The 23,420-nt window shown below is 39.5% G+C and overlaps 3 protein-coding genes across 3 annotated transcripts in view; all 3 read right to left on the bottom strand.

The window, feature by feature from the left end:
* The window catches only part of LOC125178733 (zinc finger protein 395-like), a 31,387-nt gene extending 22,467 nt beyond the window's left edge, over positions 1 to 8,920 (bottom strand). Inside the window, exon 1 of the mRNA XM_047883224.1 lies at positions 8,314 to 8,920. Within this exon, the coding sequence (XP_047739180.1) occupies positions 8,314 to 8,658 (345 nt within the window). The 5' untranslated portion in view covers positions 8,659 to 8,920. The remainder of the gene's footprint in view (positions 1 to 8,313) is intronic.
* A 4,763-nt stretch (positions 8,921 to 13,683) lies between these two features.
* Positions 13,684 to 17,873, bottom strand: LOC108670039 (DNA-directed RNA polymerase III subunit RPC7-like). Its single transcript, XM_018157488.2, has 3 exons — positions 17,818 to 17,873; positions 15,025 to 15,269; positions 13,684 to 14,656 (listed from the first exon to the last, which is right to left on the bottom strand). The coding sequence occupies exons 2-3, from the start codon at positions 15,267 to 15,269 to the stop codon at positions 14,194 to 14,196; spliced, it is 708 nt and encodes a 235-aa protein (XP_018012977.1). The 5' UTR covers positions 17,818 to 17,873; the 3' UTR covers positions 13,684 to 14,193.
* LOC125178756 (DPH3 homolog) lies at positions 17,821 to 18,576 on the bottom strand. Its single transcript, XM_047883280.1, has 2 exons — positions 18,369 to 18,576; positions 17,821 to 17,938 (listed from the first exon to the last, which is right to left on the bottom strand). Exons 1-2 carry the CDS (start codon positions 18,552 to 18,554, stop codon positions 17,870 to 17,872), a joined length of 255 nt encoding a protein of 84 aa, XP_047739236.1. The 5' UTR covers positions 18,555 to 18,576; the 3' UTR covers positions 17,821 to 17,869.
* Positions 18,577 to 23,420: the final 4,844 nt, after the last annotated feature.

Raw genomic sequence — 23,420 nt, forward strand, 5'->3', positions numbered from 1 at the left:
CACGAATAAAAGTTCCCAGTGTGTATACAAGAATTTTTCAGCGAAACTAGACCTGCAGTAAAGATGTCCTTAAAAATGCTTCCGGCATAGGCGTTTATTGCTCAGTCATTGTTCCTCTTTTCGCTGCAGAGAGCCGTGAGTAAACTCACTCTGCTGCTCAATTACTCATCGAGTTGAGTTTCAGAGTCACCAACGCTTGAGAGAAGGAATCATCTACAGAACTAATTTACAGTTGTATTATTTACAGTCAGAGAATTAAGCGAGACTTTATCCAAAAAGTGATCTATATATACTTTTGTCCTTGTGTAGTTCATCCTGACCCAGTTTAGCTCGGTTAATGGCGTATCAGTGCTACGTCTGCCTGCTCTCTGCTCTTGCATCTTGTACTACAGCTTCAATATTTGGAAAATATGATCAATTAATTGTCCGTAAAGTGATTGTTTTACTCAATCTAGGAAAATAAGCGGAGCCGGAAGTGACTCAATGAGTCACAAACTGACACAGATTGTAGCTGGTCCTTTCAATATATAATTAACAATGTCATCAAATTTACAGCATACCGCTATCTTACTCTAAGAAATATTTCAGCACAGATTCGAATTACATCCTCTTCATAATTTGATTTCTAGAAAGTCAAGTCTCAACCAGCTAGCGCTCAACTCTCCCATACAAAAAATTATCACGGGATTACCGTCGGCCAGACAAAAAGAGCCCGCCCGGTAAGCGTTCAAAAGTTCGCCGGCTTCGCCCCATTGGTTCGCCCTCATGCGCACCAATGGAACTTATGAACATTGCATGGAATAGTCGAGTCCTATTGAACTGTTATACATACACGGCGCCCTGCGGCGAGGCTCACGCATGCACAATTAAGCGCTTCTCATCCAATATGTAAGTGCATGTTCTGCAGATATGTACTTACTCTATACATATGCGCATACTCTACACACCTACACATATCCTATGCATAAGCGCATGCTCTATACACGTACGCATATCCTATGCATAAGCGCATGCTCTACACACCTACGCATATACTATGCATAAGCGCATGCTCTATACACGTACGCATATCCTATGCATAAGCGCATGCTCTACACACGTACGCATATCCTATGCATATGCGCATACTCTACACACATACGCATATCCTATGCATAAGCGCATATCCTATGCATAAGCGCATACTCTACACACGTACGCATATCCTATGCATTATGCATAAGCGCATGCTCTACACATATGCGCACATCCATTTGCAACAAGAATGCGTATTTGCCACGCGGAAGAAAATACTCAAAAATATGCCTTATTTTGAGACTACTCAAAAAAATGCATAAAAGAACACAGTTCTGATTTTAAAAAGAGCAATCATCAGTAGAAAAATGCAATCCAAATCCCCGTATCAACTATCAGGAAATTATTGTTAATTATAGATCATTAATTGTAACCCCCACTTTTATTTTATGTTGCACGGCTGGTGCATGTTACTGTGTTATGACATGAGAATGCGCACGGTCAACATACACGAATGCAAGTGCAGATGATGCGCACACCTTCACCTCCTCAAAATGCGCACCATTATACCCGCACTTCCCCAACATGCGCACCATTACACCCGCACTTCCCCAACATGCGCACCATTACACCCGCACCTCCTCAACATGCGCACCATTACACCCGCACNAACTGAAGTGAGGGTTAGAACTGAAGTGAGGATAAGAACTGAAGTGAGGGTAAGAACTGGAGTGAGGGTAAAAACTGGAGTGAGGGTAAGAACTGAAGTGAGGGTAAGAACTGAAGTGATGGTAAGAACTGAAGCTGTCTCTTATACACATCTAGATGTGTATAAGAGACAGGTGTAGTGTGTGTGAGAACACGCTCGCCAGGTGTGTGATGTGTGATGTGTAGTGTGTGATGTGTGATGTGTAGTGTGTGATGTGTAGTGTGTGATGTGTAGTGTGTGATGTGTAGTGTGTGATGTGTAGTGTGTGATGTGTGATGTGTAGTGTGTGATGTGTGATGTGGAGTGTGTGATGTGTAGTGTGTGATGTGTGATGTGTAGTGTGTGATGTGTGTGAGTTCACGCTCGCCAGGTGTGTGATGTGTGATGTGTAGTGTGAGATGTGTGTGAGTTCACGGCGCCATGTGTGTGATGTGTGTGAGTACACACGCGTCATGCCGTGTATAGTCATTTAAACGTGTAGAAAATGTGCCAGTACACACATGATGCCGTGTGTGCACGTACACGCCCGTGTTGCCATGGGTGCGTGTACACGCAGGAGTAACGGTGCATTTGTGAGTGATTTACTGTATACGGTGTACAGTGCACAATTACAGTACAGTGAGTACTATAATTGTGCTGGAATCCGTTGCACGTGTTAATGTTGTTTGAGAACAAGCAAGCGTGCTATTCTTTATCTATGAATGATTGCAGCAAACAAGAACCAAAAAAATGACAAAACATATAATGTAAACATCCAAACATATATATAACGTAAAACTTTGTAAGTCGAATGAATATTTGATCTTGTACAAAGTAAAATAAATGAATGAACATGTTCAACTTAATGTCAAACTGAGCAATAATAGCAAAATAAGAAGGAAAATATAACCCTTGCACCCCCAATTAAATGTGTCCATTAATAGCATGATACAATGTTATTCCTGGCGACAAGGTATGAGTGAGCGGCAAGGTATGAGTGAGCGGCAAGGTATGAGTGAGCGGCAAGGTATGAGTGAGCGACAAGGTATGAGTGAGCGACAAGGTATGAGTGAGCGGCAAGGTATGAGTGAGCAGTAAGGTATGAGTGAGCGGTATGCCCAATAGGTATGCCCAAAATAAACGTGTTCCCAACGGCACTTCATGTACAGTCGACATAAAAACGCGCACGTATGCGTGACCTTGGCATTTACTAGCGGACTAGGCAAGAACAAAGGCTCGTCAATGTTAAATAACTATAACAACGAACATTCAATTTGAGAAAAAAACTAGTAGTAGCTAGTGAAAAGGAAGTCCAAGAAAGTGAGTGAAAAATATTAGTAATCCTGTAAAAGTGGTATTTAAACGTAAATATATATGCAGGTGTGATGGCTGCAAGGAATGTTAATAATAAGGGTGAGGTGTTGTGTGCAGAGGTATGAAGTCGGTAAAAAGGGGTAAATTTTCCTTCTTTAAGTAAAAGGGATGAGGTATGCATCACTCTAAGGTAAAGGGATGCGGTATGCAACACTCTGAGGTAAAGAGATGCGGTATGCATCACTCTGAGGTAAAGGGATGCGGTATGCATCACTCTGAGGTAAAGGGATGCGGTATGCATCACTGTGAGGTAAAGGGATGCGGCACTCTGAGGTAAAGGGATGCGGTATGCATCACTCTGAGGTAAAGGGATGCGGTATGTAATACAGTATGTATGCGGTATGTATGTACAGTAATGACGTCGTAAGTGTGGGAGGTGTGGGCTACATGATTGGGGAAATATATTCATTCAAGCAAGATGCAGGAAGCAAACTGAGTGATGAGGGAGGTGGGGTGGGGAAGAAGGGGAAGAAAAAGTTCGCAAAGGCCACTTGCTTGCATGCCTGACTGACCTTGAGCTTTACCCGACCATCTTCCCACGTCGGGGGGAGCTGCTATCTAACATCCCCACGTCGGGGGGAGCTGCTATCTAACATCCCCACGTCGGGGGAGCTGCTATCTAACATCCCCACGTCGGGGGAGCTGCTATCTAACATTCCCACGTCGAGGGCTGCTATCCAACATCCCCACGTCGGGGGAGCTGCTATCTAACATCCCCACGTCGGGGGAGCTGCTATCTAACATCCCCACGTCGGGGGAGCTGCTATCTAACATCCCCACGTCGGGGGAGCTGCTATCTAACATCCCCACGTCGGGGGAGCTGCTATCTAACATCCCTACGTCGGGGGAGCTGCTAACTAACATCCCTACGTCGGGGGAGCTGCTATCTAACATCCCTACGTCGGGGAAGCTGCTATCTGACATCCCCACGTTGGGGGAGCTGCTATCTGACATCCCCACGTCGGGGGAGCTGCTATCTGACATCCCCACGTCGGGGGAGCTGCTATCTGACATCCCCACGTCGGGGGAGCTACTGATTCAAACCCCTAGTATATATAAGGAATATATTTATTTAAACGAGTTTATCAAGGGCTGCTCCTTTGATCTGATTAAAAATAAGCTAATAAATAAGGGCAGATATTCTTTATTACTTTTATTTCAGGCAGGTAATAAAGTAATAATTTCACGTGCTGATGCAGCACATGAGTTAGGCGAGCCGTGCTGGAATAATAAGGTTTGCTGACGATGTGGTATAGCCTTCTGCTGGTCGCTCAGGTACGAATGCGAATTTCATTAGATTAGATGAAACATAATAGATCTTATATCATAGATCATATGGAATATGTCTTATGTAAACGATCAAATGATGTAGATCATGTGTACTATACATATGCGAATGTGTGTATAATGCGAATGTATTACATCATACCTTAGAACCATAAATCACACAGAAACTATAGGTCAAATTACAGGTGCTAATTCGATTTCAACTTTAACAACCAACTCTACCACAATCATTCCTACCACCACCACCACCACAACCACCACCACCACCACCACCAGCAGCACCACCACCACCACCACCACCACAACCACAAGGCGTGGCCGCCGCACGCAGCCTTCACGTCTCTCCGGCGAGAATGTAACGGCCTTGCGTCTCAGAGACGTCGGAGGTTACGTTATGTTCCGAGGTTACGTTATACTCCGATCGAGGTTAGGTTATGTTCCGAGGTTACGTTACACCCCGAGGTTACGTTATACTCCGAGGTTACGTTATGCTCCGAACTTACGTTATGCTCCGAACTTACGTTATACTCTGAGGTTACGTTATAACTCCGATCGAGGTTACGTTATATTCCGTGGTTACGTTATACTCCGGGGTTCCGTTATACTCCGATCGAGGTTACGTTACACTCCGAGGTTACGTTATACTCCGATCGAGGTTACGTTATATTCCGAGGTTACGTTACACTCCGAGGTTACGTTTTATTCCGAGGTTACGTGGAGTGACGCAAGACGAAGCATTGCTGGACGAGGACGTGACCAAGATTCAAGCTGCAACGGCATGCATTCAGCTCTGCATTGTATCAACGCTGAGTTAAAATAATGATAGTTCAGCTCTGCAATGTATCACACTTTGCTCTGGTTAACGCTGGATTCAGCGCTACAAGGGCGTACGCTGTACGCTGCAAGGCCAGAGGAAAGTTCTGAACATAACAAGAGTGACCTCATGAGCGGACGCTATTTCCACACCTGATTTTGTCTAAAAAGCCTCGAAACTTCAGATTTTTATGCAGTATTTCATAACTTAATTCAAGTAAACAGTAATCACATTACTGAATACTCAATAAAAATATTACAGGAAATGTTTAAATCACACCCCCATATTTACACAGCAGTAAAGACTGAGAAGAAACACATACCATGAACTAGGAACCTATCATGCAAGTGCATTTCTAAGCCAATCTTGACGCTCCATGAAATTTTAGCAACACAAAAATGCAGAACAGCCTTGAGGAGATTGGCCTTAAAACAGCCATATTGATAGTGGCCTTATAACAGCTATATGGAGAGTGACCTTGAAACAGCTATATGGAGATTGGCCTTAAAACAGCTATATGGAGAGTGACCTTGAAACAGCTATATGGAGATTGGCCTTAAAACAGCTATATGGAGATTGGCCTTAAAACAGCTATATGGAGAGTGACCTTGGAACAGCCATGGAGAGAGTGGCCAAGAACAGCCATGAAGAGAGTGGTTTGTAAAATAACAGGAAGAGAGTGGCCTTATAACAGCCATCAGAAGAGTGGCTTTGGGAACGAACGGAATAAACAGGTATGATGATGATCGTGAATGGCAATAGAAGATTCATCTTCCGTTTGCTATTAATCATTACATATCCACAATTACATATCCACATCTCAGTGTAGTATGATTCTTGAAAAGTATGTTAGAGGAAGGTGAATAAAAAACATTTCATTCATGAAAAAGGAGACAATCACTTTGTTCTTTCATCTTAATGATAATCTCGAAAATATTACGAAGTGGGAAAAAGTAAAACATGGAAAAAAAAACAAAGTAAAGGGAGAAAGTCTTATAAAATTAGTAACATATTTCTGGAATAGGAGCTGCAATGCAATAAATAACTAAGGAGATGAAGAAGACATCACTATGACATCACATCTTTAAATAATCAAAGGCTGACTCACGGTCAGCGAAAAAAAAATAGTTTTCAGTTTTTCAGGCGTCCACTCTTGTCTTTTGACACATTCTTCGCGACGTCAAGTCTAACAATAAATCTGCGCTGACACAAAAGTTATTCATTAATTTAAAAAAAAATTATGTTGCCGCGATGTCACGTACGCGCAATTGCAGAAAAAAATCACGAAATAATAATTTTTTATTATAAAGCATAAAATCGGACTGTGAGATGGAATAGGATTGAAAAAATATCAAATAAATCTAGCAACATTCGACCTTCGTACAAAAATGTGACAGTTGATAAATACAATTAAAAAATTATGATCATTTTTTCAACAGTCACCCGGCTGAAATTCAAAATGACAGGCCCGCGGTCGTAATTGTGGTTCGCTTGCCGTATTTATCAGCTCTCTGGCCTGCTAAAACTCAATTGTATGAATGCACAGCATTACCATTCCTCAAATGCTCTTTACTGCATTCCCATTCCTCAAATGCTCTTTACTGCATTCCCATTCCTTAAATGCTCTTTACTGCATTCCCATTCCTCAAATGTCTTGTACTGCATTCCCATTCCTCAAATGCGATGCACTGCATTTCTGTTCCACCTCATTTTTATCCTCCCCCAATAATATATATTTTCCCCCACACCCTCAGCTCGTACGCATGCGCGTCGTCTCCACCGTCGGAGGCTCAGAGGCTCGGAAATAACGTGGCTGCGCAGTGGGCGCCGCGCAGCCGGCATATGCCATGCCACGTCACATGCCATATGCCATGCCCATGCCACGTCACATGGCATATGCCATGCCACGTCACACGGCATATGCCATGCCTCGTCACTTGGCATATGCCACGGCGCACCTGCACCGCGCGTTGGTATTACCTGCATAAACATGCCACCTGCTGCTATATGGATTATGACGTGATAAATAATTAAGAATATATGTACCGCATGGATTTATTCTTACACTTATTCATAGGAATCGTGGGAATATATTCAAACACTTATTTCTAGAAGTCGTAGTGAGGACGTTTTAGCGACAATAATTTTCTACATATTTCTTCTCAAAAACTCTATGAAAAAAATTATGGAATAAATGAACTAGGAAAATATAATTTTGTATACTTCTTCAAGCTTTTTTGTAACTAGAATACGTACATCGAAAGAGAGACGTGATGGATGCATGTCGTGTGAGCTAAATCAATGCATACTATATCATTCAGATCAAAAATATTTTCATATATTCCTCAAAAAGTGAACATGAATTTGTATATGTTGGGATCAAAGACAAGCTGAGTTTAATGTACCTGTCATAAGAATTAAAAAAAGTTTTTAAGCACCAAAAAAGTAATTTCTAATAATGTGATGAGTGCAAGAATGAATTATGTTAATCCCATAAAATGTAAAGAGATATTTGTAACAACTTATTTACACAATTAGTTAATGAAAATACATTATATTTTACTCCAAAATAGAGGTTAGAATAATGGATGGTTGTTATTTGTAAAAAGTGTGGAGCGTTCACAAATAATAATAATATAGAAGGGAGGATGGGGCACTGAATGTCACTTCATTGTGGAACAAATCGTTCATGCCAAAGATAAGTATTGTAAAACTTCCTGATTACAAATGCACTATGCTTATGACAATACTTTGCTTGTTGAATCTAAATTAAACCTGAAATCCATACAGGTATATATGAGTCCTATAAATAACAGATATTTTTATCACTGATAATTCTCAAAGAATCCACTAACCAAGGAATATGCCAGAAAATGCAGCATTTTTTTACATCCACAAACAATTTCTTAGAATTTAGTTTCATGAGGAAGATTATGAAACACATTGTAGAATAATTTATAGAAACTATTTTATTCCGCAATAATATATTAATAATTTCATGAAATATTATGCTCAACATGACAAAATATTAAATGATATTCTATGAATACTGTTCAGTCGATCACAATAAAGAATATCAGTGCAAATAATGTCGACAAACTTCATCCCTGTAATTTACTCAAGATAAATAACTGACCTCAGTGCCGGCGAGCATTAGGATGACCTCATCAGTCTCAGGGGTATGGCTGACAACAGATGCACTGACTTCTCTGTTGTTATGCGTAACGTAAACCTTTTGGCCCGAGCGCAACTTTATGGCACTAACCGGCGAGAATCCACTACCAACCAACTCACTCTCACTCACTTCGTGTATTTTGCGTTCGCCTTCAACGCGCACTTTGTAAACGGACGAACGTAAGTCTTCTGGAGAACGAGAACGAACGTCGACTATCACAGCCGGGTAGAATTTCCCATCAGGCAAGCAACACGCAACTCGTGTACCTAAAATGGAACGTTTTGCTAACCGTTTGCCGGTTGACATTATTGCAGGATATGGCCGTCGGTAGTCCGTGAGAATCTTCACTTATCAATGACGTTTTCTTCCGGTATAAACGTGAAAATACAATTTGAATAGTTTAAATTGGAAAATATTTTAATTGCAATATATTGCATTTCATAAGAAAAATAAAAACTCGCATAAGTCAGACGAGTAAATCTTGCATAGGTAAACTGATCTTCAATAGTCTAAGGCAAGCTTCCAATGAGCACCAAATTTCGCCAAGAAATCAGGAGCAGCTATGAACCGTCCATCACACACTCCAGCATGAAACTGAGCTTCGATCAGCTGAGCCACCCAGCTGACAAATAACAACAAAACCACGTGATATGATATGTGCCATTCTATTGGCTGGCGCGTTTGTGACCTACTTTGTCATTGGTTCCTGCACCGGCACGAATTTCTAACTTCAAACAAAGAAAAGTTACTTCCACAATAAATCTTCTCTAAATTTTAATTGAATATGTATCTCAGGTTCCTTTTGAACATTTACATCATATAATAATATCTAGCTATATCTCTAAGTACTTTAAAAATTCAAACAGTATAATCGGACGAAACGAGTCTTTGTTTATCCAATTTCTCTCAACCGGCCGGCAAAATGGCTTTAAATCTGTCAAAGTCAATTCAAATAAAGTTCGTCTTTGGTGTTCAAGAGAAAAATCTTTGAATAGCCCCAATATTTAGGTCATAGAGCTTGAAAATTTGATAAAAACTAACTTTTGTATAAAATAAAGTTCGAGTCTGCGCAATACGAAGCTCCGTCATCAAACTCGGACACTACGACCGGCGTTACTAAGTCACGTAGCTCAATTTTCAGGAACCAAAATAAAGAAAACTTTGCAATGGTTGATTTTAGGTTTTCCACATCTAAAAAAACAATGATTGAAGTTCAATGATTAACCGCTAGGATATTTTATCTAAAATTTATTACCTCACGGCTCACGTCTTCTTCTGAAAAATAAACGTGTATCCCATCAAAACCAAAGAAAATATTTTCATTGATAACTTCCTCAAAAATTATCTATTCAAATCTCGTATCCCTTCTAGTTTAATAAAATTTCATCTTTTTTCGAATTTGATAAAAATTCAAAATATTAATGCTCAAAAAATGTATGGTTACCTTCAGCGATAAATAGTATTCGTGTACATTCAAGTTAGCACCATAGTGGTACTTTAGGGAGAAGACAGTAGGTCTGTTTAAGTATGGTGAATTGAGATATACAAGTTCATCCTCTCCCTATTGTTCGTAGTATATAGGCATCACGTGGGGCTTGAGTGAGACTCAGAAGAACAGAGGTCGATAATCACGAGTTTAAAGGTTTAATAAAATTAATTGTGGCATTCGAGAGAAATGCTAGTGCGAGATGTGAATTCGAGTCACTACAGTACTCTGTCATTCGATTTGTATCTCAATTTTCTTCCAAGTTTAAAGTTTTGATACGAATGACATCAATTGAACTTTGTATCCTTTTTTCTGTTGCAGGAATTCATTGACAGCAATCCTGTAAATTATTGACATTGAGTGATTGACGTTGTGACGATTACTATTCTGCGTTTCAAACACGGCAAATTAATTATTCGTTTTACACGAAAAGTGTAAATGAGAAGGACGAGAACTAGGCAACGTCGACCCCTCAGGGGGGACTTCTGACGCGTGTCTGTGCGCGTCAGAAGTCCTATGGGATTTCGCTCTCCTAGGGGGATTGTTCCTGAGCGCCCCACCGCTGAGCTCGCGGTGTCTGACTGCAGGTCTCAGTTGTGGAGTTATGTTATTATGTAGGTAGGATACCTTACATCAAGTTATTATGTAGGTAGGATAACTTATACTAAATTATTATGTAGGTAGGATTGCTTATATTTCCCTTCTCTATCTCTCTCGTGCGGGCGGCCGACGTCCCGTGTAAGCGACCTCTTGTTTGAGTGTTTAGTTTCTGTTACTTTTCACCTGTCCCTCCTTGTCACTTCGTCTTTTGAAATGCTAACGCTGCATCTTTCGAGCCAACTTCAATTGCTGGACAATTGAGACCTTCCGCTCCTTGTGGGTGATGAAATTTTTTGATTTGAGGAACTTTCGATAACTGAGACCTTCCACCTCTATGGTGATGTTCATCTTGACTTTCGGTGCGAGATAGCTAAATAGCTGAAGCGCTGGTACACATTTGCCACTAAACTAACAATCTAGGCAACGTCAACGACAAACAGGCAACAAACAAACAGGCAATCTAGGCAACAAAATTTCAGAAAAGTTCCGTCTGATAGCGCAGATCCTAAACTACAGGACTTTGGTTTATCTCTTGTTTATGTATTTTCCCACGACGACTATCTTATCCAAGCAGTCGTTCAAGTCTTTCGATGAACTAATAGCAGAATTTGAGAGAATAAACACAATTTTGTAAGTTAAATATTTAATATGACTGAAGTGTAGTCCGTGTCTTGGTAACAGCCAAGACGCTTCCACGTCAGTCAACTTCCGAAACTATTGCCGTAACTACGTATGCTGTCTACATCTTCCATGTACATGATGCTGGGGCTGTCTACATCAACAACGCACATGATGCTGGGGCTGTCTACATCTACAACGCACATGATGCTGGGGCTGTCTACATCTACAACGCACATGATGCTGGGACTGTCTACATCTACAACGCACAAGATACTAGGGTTGTCTACATCTACCACTCTGTTAAACTTAAAAATCACAGAAAAAAACATGCTATTATCGTCATAATTCTGCTTCATACGACAAAGCTTCCAAATATCTGAAAAACCAAATCAATTTAAAGAGCGATCAGCCAAATAAGGGCTGAGCGCAGCTAGTGATGTTCTCGTAAAGTTAACAAAGGCAAAGACATCGACTGTACTTATTAGAAATGTTTATGCCGATTCAATTGGAAATTATTTGGAGGTCAAGACGAACACAGGCAAATGATAGGTTCCCGTAACAGTTGTCAGCCCGCAACATGACGATTTGAGTTCGAAACCTCACATAATACATCATACAACAACTAAATGATAATTAGGTAGGATAAACTAATAGACAGTGCGAGAAGCGCACGTAGCAAGCCTTACGTTAATATCACAGTCAAAAAGTGCAAAACTCGCACACCTGATAAAATCATTCAGGTTAAAAATATGATGAAAAAATGTATTTACATTATATTCCCCAAGCAGGCTGAGTTCCAGCAAAGGCTTGCAAATTCATAAGATTGAACCTTTTGTCATAAACGATGAACATTGTGTCTCCAAATGTCATAATCATTTAATGAATAACTAGACGTTATTCTTTTACATGATCGTTATGAACTTATCTTGGTAGGAATATTATGAAAAACAAGGCATAAACGCGCACGCGATACCCATACTTAACTTATGAGCTTGAAATATATGCATAGATGATTTACATGTTCAGGTGTAGTCAAATTGGGCATATATTTTGCATTTGGGCATCGTCACCATTAGGTAGTCACATCTGAACGCACTGCTATGATAAGCAATCAATACCACAAAAAAATACATATACGAGGGACACTCGGAAAGTACCGTAGTACCCGTTTGGGAATTGAACAAAAGGAAGTAAATATCAACAAATGTTAACATGTTTATTGAAAAGAACATGTATTACACTACTTCTCTACATAATCTCCGGACAAATTCAAGCATTTGTCGTATTGTGTCACGAGTTTTTGTATACCAGTGTCATGTTACTCCGCCGCCAGTGTTTCTGGGATCGGCAAGGTGTACTGCACATCGGTTTCATGACCCGTGGAGACACAATCAATGCCCATGCAATTGTGCAACATTAAAAAATTACGGCGGGCAATTCAAAATCGATGGCGAGGTCTATTGTGTTGTCTACTGACGTCATTCTCCTGCACAATAATGCCAGGCCGCATCCAGCTCGGATAACGCAACAACTTCTCCTAACATTTTCGACCATCCTAACAGGGAAATTTTCGACCATCCACTCTACAGTCCGGACTTGGCTCTTTCAGATTTGCATCTGTTTACAAAACTCAAGGACTTCGTGGCAGGGCAAAGTTTCAAAATGATGAAGAACTGAAAGAACACGTGACTGCATGCGTATCTCAATACACTGGCGGCAGAGGAATTTGACACTGTATACAAAAACTCGTGACACGATACGACAGATGCTTAAATTTGTCCGAAGATTATGTGAAGAAGTAGTGTAATACATGTTCTTTTCAATGAACATGTTTACATTTACATTTGTCAATATTTACTTCCTTTTGTTCAATTCCCAAACGGGTACTACTTTCCGGATGACCCTCGTAGGTATATCAGGACCAACATTTCACGAGGCTCTGATATAATAAAAACAATAAAATGATAAAGAAGAACAGATTATGAATAAGCATGCATAGCTCATTGGTAAATATTAGTGCCTAATGCGATGTAGCAAATAAACACAGTCACCAAGAAGATGTGGTATCTATTCTTCAGCACACACCATGCGGGCTTCAAGTGCTGCAAGTTCAAGAGGATTTTTAGGTGAACGCCATCAACTGATACACGAGCAGCTGGTATTCTTTTAGCCCAATGCGTATTGGCAAATGTCTATTTTCGTCTTGATGTTAGTGATTCAGAAATGAAAAAGGAACTAAGATTCCCTGAGCGAGCAAAAATATGAAGTAGAATGCGTCGAATGCCCGGCATGTCTATGATATGGTCTACTAACGCGATGAAAACAACGATATAATAACCGTTATCATGGCAGGTAGTTCATTTTGTATCATGATATTTGAACACGCGAATGGTTTTCGAGCATTTATGAAAATCATCTCTTGTCATTTCCAGAAGTCAAATCATGAACAGAATTATTGTTCGAATAATGACATAAAATTAAAGATAGGCATTTTTAAACTTAAAATGGCCGGAGGGGGAGCATACTTTCGCCGTATACGTGTTCAAGCATATAAGTCAAAATATATAAAAAATGCGTAAGCTGTTCAATACAATCGCCGAACATCGTAACGAATGTACGTCAGAAAACAAGAACATTCATGGAGGGATTCTAAGCATCAACAATACAATAACAAGACTTCAACAACATTATGACCATCACCATACCAAGCCCACGGAAGGAACATTCATTAATTTTCTCATGCATATTCCATTAGGGGAAATATGATTTGAAATTTCTTTAGATACTTATTTTAACATAATAGTTTTGAAGGAATCACTTGATGTTATGCAGAATAAATGAAACCCGAGATCGAGCCACAACGCGTAGAAAAATAAATAAAAATCGAGCTTATGGTTAGATTGAAAAGGCGAGAAAAGCAATCATGGCCTTATAGTTTCCCTTTGTATAAAGTTCGCATGTAAATGATTTCGAGAGAATATACTATATATATAGACAAAATTGAGGAATATTTTTTAAGATTTCGAGAGAACATTACAATACATGAAGTGCACAGGCTATGTAAACCCCAGGGTGACAGGACCGAACCTGTGCTTGGTACGACGATGGCCTTACATGGCTAAACGTCACCTTCGTCAGTAGTATCCACCGTCGTCATTACCATCGTCATCAGCGTCATCGTACTGCTCGCCGTTATCGAAATATTGTTGTGCATAATCCGTGCCTTCATCTAATTCCTCATCTTCATCCTCTATTTCATCTTCTTCTTCTTTGTTATCCTTATCTTCATCTTCCTCATCTTCGAGCTCTTCTTTGACCTCCGCTCCTCCCTCCTTCTCCTTCTTCTCTAGTTCCTTTAACCTCTCTTCCATCTGCTCATCTGTTTCCCCAGCAAGTTTGACTTTTTTCTGCCGTGATTTCTGGTCAGGTTTAGAAATTTTCCTTTTCTTGCTCTTGCGTATGTAGCTCGGGTTGAGCTCGCGGGGGAAACGCGTCCAGTCCACCACGAGCTGGGGATGATCTTCGGCCACAGTCAGGCGGTAGCGGTCGCTGTAGCGCTCCAGCTCGGCCTGCTGCTTCTCCTTTTTCACGGCGTATCTGAAACATAAACGCTTGTTAACACGAACAACCTGTTTAAAATAAACCCTCGTTAACATGGAATACCTCCTTATTCGTGTCGTACCTGCAGGATAAACGCTTGTTAACACTGTTTTTTTATTTTTTTACACACCGGGAATGAACAGCATGAACAGGATAAAGGAACGAATATTATGAAAATGATCAGGGAAACTACGACACAAAATACACAATAATCTATCACACAAGGAAGAGGACCAGAAATTTGCTTCAGAAACACCATGATTAAGAATGTATTCCCAGGAAATAGAGGAAAAAAATTAACTTGATTGAAAAACATGAGATCACATTCATCACGGTGAACTGTTCGGAAGCTCAGGCCGACTCACTTAGAGCTTCTCATGCGCTCCATGTCAAGTTTGAGCAGAGTAAGACAATAATCAGTCTCGGTTGTGGAGGGAGGTAGGGGGAGAGGTTGGAACTTGAGGGGAGGATATACAGACGAAGGAGTGAGGTCCCCTTTGGCGGCCGCCTCTCCCTTAGGGCGGTCGAGAGGTTGACTCATCTCAGACCGCTCCACACCCATGCTCTCCAGCATCTTGAGACGCGTCTGCCCTCTGCCTCGGCCAGCCATCTTCAATACATATATATCACAAATCAATTATAATATTCCACATTCACTACTCAAAAGAGAATAGTTTGGATTGTGAAATCATTCAAAATTGTACTGAAATAATAAACAAACCAAACACAGTCATTCGGTAATGCACGCATCACCGAATTAAAAAGAAATTATACTTAACAATCATACATGTTGCATGATATTCAACATTTAATTTTAATTTGGGAAAAACATAAACAAATCTTCTCAGCTGTGTTTACTTTTTTTTCAAAGAATATGGATATAACGTAAAAAGGTCTCAGTAAGATTCATTTTGTAGCTGTCTGAGAGCCACACCCTACAATGATGCCCAGCAACATCGCGACAATTATTGAGTGAATAACAAATAATGACCTAGGTTATGGCTGGTCCCAGCTAAACATACCCATACAAATTAAAATTTACTGGATGTTGTAGATGCAAGAAACAATTCACTAGAAAAATCAAATGAAAAAGAAAGTTAATAGATTTAAAATATTAAAGAAACTGAATTCTAGTATGGGACGAGGGCTGCGAGAATGGTGGCTAACCCGAGATACTACTATTCACATAGTATCTCAGAGATACAGATATCTCATATTATCCTGAGATACATTCACATTCACATATACACTTATTCATGGTCAAATACTCACCATGGCGCAAGCAGATTGCACCGTGATTTTAATCAATAAACTGGATTTTCAGACAGCTGCTTGTTGTCAAGCATATAATCAATTGAGAAAAATAGAAGATGGACATACAGAATAAATATACCAGGAACAAGCAAGGCAAAGGAGATGACACACATACAAGTGAAAGGCAAGGCAAAGGAGATGAGTTCACGCATACAAGTGATGGGCAAGGCAAAGGAGATGACACACATACAAGTGAAAGGCAAGGCAAAGGAGATGAGGTCACACATACAAGCAATAGATAAGTCAAAGGAGAAAAGATGATAACATTCTATCATAGCAATTTTCACTTTTTGTGCCTGTTCAATATTTTGAGCATGACTTGAACAACTTCTTTTCGTCTAAATTGAATTGTCAAAAAATGCCATATACCTGTATGATCCATTTTGTTCTTACTCTATCAGATTTCATACATTAAACAATTAGTTAAATTTTTCATTACTACTTGTGAATTGGAATTTTCTAAAGTATGTATGTCCTATAAATAGTGCACATAATAATTTAGGACACAAGTTTATACCACATATAGTGCATATTGCAGAAAGAGAAAGATGAAATACAATTCTTTGAATGTAGAGATGTACCGTCAAAGGGGGTTACGACTCCTGGGGTAACTTAGACCACTTTTCGTTTTTTTAACAAAAAACCCCTAAAACTCAAAAACTATTTGACATAGAAAAATTTTGTCAATGGGCATTTAAGGCCTAATACTGAGGCTACATAAAACAACAGAAATATAAAAAAATTATGCATATCTAATAGGTTAAAAAATGAAAAATGTGACCCACAGAAAAGAGCTATTATTTAAAGCCTGTCGTAGAACCCCCTCCAATTTTTTCATTTTTTTGGTAAAATAACTCCAGGTTTTGATGCATTGTAGTAGAACTCTTCTAGTTACATATGCAAATGACAAATTTGAGGGAAGTGTCATAGTTTGCAAATGGGGGGTGCCACCCCCAAATGGGGGAACTTAGAACACCTAATGTCAGCCCTGATGGGTTAACATAGACCGGCTTGGAAAGTAATTTAAAATTACCATATATAACATATTTTATGTTTGATACACCTATTAATGTTTTTTTTTTCATATTTCAGACTCTACAGAGTCATATATGGTAATTTTAACTTAATTTCCAAGCCGGTCAATACTACCCCTTCATGGCTGACATTAGGTGGTCTAAGTTCCCCCATTCGGTGGTGGCGCCTCCCATTTGCTAACTATGACACTTTCCTCAAATCTGTCATTTGCATATGTAAGTAGAAGAGTTCTACTACAATGCACCAAAACCTGGAGTTATTTTACCAAAAAATGTAATTGATTTTACCACCCAGTCTAAGATAGGTACCCCAAGAGCTGAGGTAACAAAGACCATCACTTTTTTTTAAATTACATCAAAACTATGAGAGGCAGGAGCCAGTAATTTATGGTGAGTGAACCTAGAGTATAGACCTGTATTTTGCATGTTTCAATTGAAGTTTAATTAAGCTAGTAAAAAGATGGCATCATTAAATAAAAAATAGTCTAAGTTACCCCCTTTTACAGTACCTATACATGACTTATTGAGAAGGAAACATAAAGTCTAAACAAAAGAAAACAGAAAAATCTATATAATAAATCAACTGTTAGCCTTGATCTCATTAGCCCACTTTGATGTGAACCATGTTTCAACAGCACACAGTGTCAAAATACACAATTATAAATGAGAATTAAAATCCTGTGTGTCATTAATATATCCATACTTTCAAGTACATAACAAGAATGGAAAACACACATGAATATAATGCTAAAGAAAAAAAACAATGTAGCTGTAAAAGTAGTTTTGGAATTTTGCATATTTTTAACTCACTTGAATAAGATAAGTTTGAAGTGCAAGATCAACAAAAAATTTATGAATGTGATTAGTTGGTTATCTTCTTCTTTTCCTTAACAATTTTCATTGCTGGAGCTTCTTCCTCAAAGAAATCCTCCTGGAAATTAATTCGTGATTAGCGTTTAAAACATTTACTCCAGACTAACCATTCATATAGTTGAAATAATATAAAATTAACATTCTAACTTTTGATCTCTCTTAGTTAATTCAGGAAATTGACTTCAGTGGTTGAGATTGTAGAAAATCTATTCATTATGGTGATATACCGGTACGTAATCATATCCACCCAAAATTAGTGAAATTATAAATTGGATAAATAATGAAATAAATTGCAACAATTTTGATAACACAATAAAAAATTTTTACAACTAAGATGATTATTTATATCACACATGTTGTCATTATTTCATCTTGCTGATCACAGTACAGAAATATAAGCTCAATGTAGAAATTAATTAGTCAAAGGTTAAACCTATTTCCTTTCTAGGTACAGTGCCCAGCTATCTAGGTATATCATATCTCCATACCTTGTTATAGATGACCTTGATTACAAGTGAACAGCTTGGACAAGTGGCCACTTCCTCTCCCATAGACAGTTCTTCCTTGGTGATCTCAAATCTATCACCACATGGGCATGGGTAATGGTAGGTTTCAGTTACTTCATCAAAGTCAAAATCTTCTATTTCAATTTCATCATGATAAATCACGGACATATCTAGCAAATAATGAATGTCTGTTAAATACAAAATTCAAATGACTATATATGTTTCCTTAACAGAAACATAAAATTTTAAGCCAGTCATTAATGGCAGATAACAGGAAATGATTTACCATAACCATAAATTGGATGAATTTACCATAACCAAAATTTCTTCCTTTTTAGCGCATTTTCTCATTTATGGAAAAAATGCACTATTGTGCTCGCCATGTCCATCTGTCTGTCTGTCCGTCTGTCTATCCATCCGTGACCTCAAGTTTTCGTTGATGAGAAAATGCGCTCTGTCACTCACTGCAGTGAGTACCTACTGAGTTATATTTTTTTAGGAATTAGGTCTTCCAGATCAGCTCACTCTATACAGTAGTTACTGGCCAGGCTCAGCTCATTTATTAAGCTTGGATCATGGCACAGAATTCTGTAACTAATCATGATGCTCAGAAGAGAAGAGCTCATGAGGATGTTCCAGGGCTTCATGATGTAGTCATGGCAAGGACATACACAAACAATGGAGGCAACTTGAGAGGTAGAACTTGGGTAGGAGGCAAAAAGGAAAAAGGTTAAAAATGCTGTTTACTATTCTCAGTATTCTGGACTATCCCACCAAAAAAATACAATGTCTACTGCAAAGTAGAACAGATTGTAGAGAACCTCTGCTTTTAAGCAGGATTGGATTTTTTTTTACTTGTTTCTGAAATCTTGCAGCTCTAATGTTCAGTTCAGTTCAGTTCTCTCCGCGCCATAAGGCGCACAAGGCTTGGACATCACTCCTCCACTGGGTCCAGTTTGCAGCTGCCTGCCGTGCTATGTTCCACGAGTTCCAGCCTGCTCGGTTTCTCTCCTCTTCCACCATTCGCCTCCAAGTTGTTTTTGGGCGTCCTCTCTTCCTCCTTCCTTCAGGTGCCCACCCGAGGGCCACAGCACAGTCGCTTGCTCACATTGCCACTCGCCTCCTCACATCCACTGTGCTCCCACCATCCTTAGTGACGTTTGCACCCAGATATGTGAAGCTCTCCACTTTCTCCACCTCGCTCTCTCCAGCCCTCAGGTTGTTGTTGCTCCCGCTGTTGACCTTCAATATCTTGCATTTCTTGGCATTCAGTTTTAGCCCCACTTTTGCTGCATTACTCTCTAACCTGGTTGTTTTTTGCTGCAGGTGATTCATTGTTGAAGACAGAAGGGCAATGTCATCTGCAAAGTCTAGGTCCTCCAACATGGTCGTTAAATTCCATCGGAGCCCAGTTCTTTCACCTTCCACAGTCCTGCGCATTACCCAGTCGATCACAAGGAGGAACAAAAAACCTGACATGCAACACCCCTGTTTCACTCCTGTCCTTACTGGAAACCACTCTGTTGTTTCGTTCTCACCGATCACGGAGCACTGAAAGTCCTCGTAGAGAGTCCTGACTAGCCGGATCAGCTTCTGAGGTATTCCATATTGGCGCATGATGGCCCAAAGGCTGTCTCGGTGTATTGAATCAAATGCCTTCTCAAAATCAACGAAGTGGACGTACAATGTAGCGTACAATGTAGCTCTAATGTGACCAATTCTTAATGCATTTGGAATCTTGTGGCCCGATTGTGAAATTTTATTAACAATTGGATAAGAGGTAATTCATCTGGCAGAAATCTAGCAGTTCCGGAAATGGCGGGAAACCTATAGTCGCGGCCATAAAGGCAGGCATGGAATATATCTACTTAGTGAGCCATGACTGGATTTTTCAAGCCATGCTTTTATAAGTTTGCCATCAGTGATTCCATTTATTTGAGCCATGAATTCTATATCTCAGCCGTGAAAAGCCATTTACAAGCCGCGAACGTATTATTTACCAAGTCCCATGCATGTGTTACCCACATCTCTAATTTTACCCTATAAACAGAACAAATGACAATGCAGTCATCCCGCTCTGACGTGACCGCAACTACGCGATCTTCAGGGAAACATTTTTGGTTGACTTCAATGACTTGTTATAACGTTCTGCATGTTATTTTGGCAGGAGGCAAGAGCATTGAAGTATATATACTGCAGATTGTGGAAGCTTAAAATTTTTTGAAACACGTTTGTGAAGTGCAAACCGCAATTTTTTCAATTAAACAAAAATTTATGACATTCCAGCAGCAAGATTTCATACTTACTGAATTGCTTGTAAGGAGATAACTGGATTTGTGTTATTTCAGGCAACACATAATATACTTAGTCAGCAGCATTTTTAAATTAAAAATTATTTGGCACTGCATATTGAAAATGGCTGGCAACATTTTAGGCTAAAAATCCATATCTTGGCGATACAGCTTGCAAGCTGTACAGTCTGCACCCTGGAAAGTGACAGAACTAGAGACCAGGCCCCCAGGACCCAGAGTTTGGTCATTGGTGAATGCATCACCAATTTTTGCATTTGTAGACCAAAAACGTTGCCAACACAGCAACACCCGACAGCAAGCGTGGAAAACACTGCCATTTACGGAACCGTTAGATTCCCACCAGATGAATAACCTATCTAATTATTGAAAAAAAGTGCACAGTCAAGCTGCAAGATTCCAATTGTATTAAAAATTCATCACATTGGAGCTGCAAGATTTCAGAAAGAAGTAGGAAAATTCCAATCCTGCCTGACAGTAGGAAACAGAAATGCCCACTTTCTGTGTCTGCATGCACCCTGGACAGTCCAGAAGCCTATATTTTGGAGACATAATTTAATAAAGGAAAAAATTCATAACTTTTACAATTTTATTTGTATCCCACTTATATTTACATAGAAATTTACTACATCCTTTTCTCTTCTCAGCTTTATAATTTTTCACACTGCCCTGCACATACCTACATAAAGCAGCGTGGCAAGTTGCATACTGGTATTTAGAAAAAAATTCCATGACTTTTCCCATGACCTGGTTCTAGTAAGTAGTCATATTTGAATGTTAACTGAGAAAAGAGTATTCATATCTCATATCTCAGCGCAGCAGAACCTAACTTTGAAATATGTACAAGATGTGTATCAAAGTCAAACCTATGTATCCACTTGTTCAACTTGTTGTATATTTATTTGATCATACAATTTTAATTTTTATTAATAATCCATTTTCTCCGCTGGTTGCAATTCCCAATGGAACTGCTCAGCAATCAGCATTAATGGGTTAACACACACAGAACGCAGTACAGACAAACGCTTCCTTTTTTTCTTCATTTAGGGTAAACGCACCATATTACAACACCTTAAGCCTTAAGGATGTAGTAAGAAATAAATGGCTATAAATATATCACCGTATGCGCAACTCAAGTTCTGATTGGTTTATGTCACTCTCAAAACACCACACTATGCGCCAGCAATGATTAAATGTCAAACTGTTGCCATACTTATTTAAAAGCCTTTAGAATTCAAATCTACAAAATTGCTGAATTCCGACACTGTGTGTGACTAAATGCGGCATATTGTGAGACTAATTCCGACAGCGCTTCAAAATCGTAATTCATAATTCTGACACCCTGAGTGAGCTGTGTCGGAATACGACAGTAAACGACACCCTGTGGGTTGTAATTCCTACACCCTGTGTCGGAATTAGTTTTTATGTGTCTAAAACCGACTCTTAAATCAACCATCTATTAATTTATTTACCACTTAAAATCAGCAAATACTAGTATACTTAAAGGATTCCTAATATATTCACAGACTTATTTAAAAGTTTCAAAGCATAATGTTCTTTCTACACAAACAGTTTATCACTATTTAGTAAAGCAAGGTCAACTATCAACTTCCATATGTGTTTCGATGTTCTCACTAGTTGACTTGGACTTTTGCTTTGTGGATCTTAACATTTTCCCGCTAGACCTAGTGTTTTGCAGAAATCTGGAGCGCAATAGTACGACGCCGCTATTTCAACCATCTACGCATGCATGGAACTAAGACCAAGCTTAATATAAAGGAAAAGTTGAGAGGTGCCACAATTACCCACAGTGTTGGTCTGTCGGAACACTGTGCAGAGAGTGGATGAATATTGCAAGATCTTTGGCAACGCTTCAGTAGCAAAATTTTCGCCTTCAGAAGATCTAGCCGACACATTTAGATTGAAATTCTTGCATTTAATATTTTTGTCAGTCTTCGGCCAACTAGGTATTTAGAAAAAAGTAAGGTTTCTGGTACGTTGGACGGATTAGGATGCAGTGAAGCATGTCTGGAAATCAGTTGTGATGAGTTCCCGCCAAAAAAAGGTAAACAACTTTTTTTTGATTGCGTAGTTGCGGTCACATTAGAGCGGTCAGACTGCATTATCACATGTTCAGTTGACACTTGCTGTACAATCAGACTGTTTTAGGGTAAAATTAGTTATTTGGGAATTGGGATAACACGTGCATGTAACCTTGTAAATAGTTTTTTCATTACTCAGCATAAATGGCATTTCATTAAAAATTACCTGGCGACGCATCTTGAAAATGGTTGGCAACACTTTGGGCTTAAAAACATATGTATTGGCGACACTGCTTCCACCTCCTGCACCCTGGTGTTGGAATATGGTGCATTTACCCTATTTGCAAATTCCATGACTTTCCAAAGTTTCCATACCCTGAAATAAAATTCCATGACTTCCCAGTTCCCAGGCTTGGAAAATTAAAAATTTATTTCATGACTTTCCAGGACCAGTAGGCCTAGTCTGGTTCTGGTACTGTGACTACTATCTACTGTGGTACACAGCTGCACTTTTGTTAACAATTAGATAGGAGTTAATTCATCTGGCGGGTGGCGGCAATTGCACGGATCCAGAAATGGCGGGAAAGCTCTAATTATGGCCCTAATGTTAGAAGTTTTCCATGCTTGGCAGAAAGCCAAGACATGCACACATGCAGCTGGGGCCACAGCCCAAGAGCCAAGAC

The sequence above is a fragment of the Hyalella azteca genome, unplaced genomic scaffold (genome assembly GCF_000764305.2).
Source record: "Hyalella azteca isolate HAZT.00-mixed unplaced genomic scaffold, Hazt_2.0.2 contig151, whole genome shotgun sequence".
Classification (NCBI taxonomy): Eukaryota; Metazoa; Arthropoda; class Malacostraca; order Amphipoda; family Hyalellidae; genus Hyalella; species Hyalella azteca.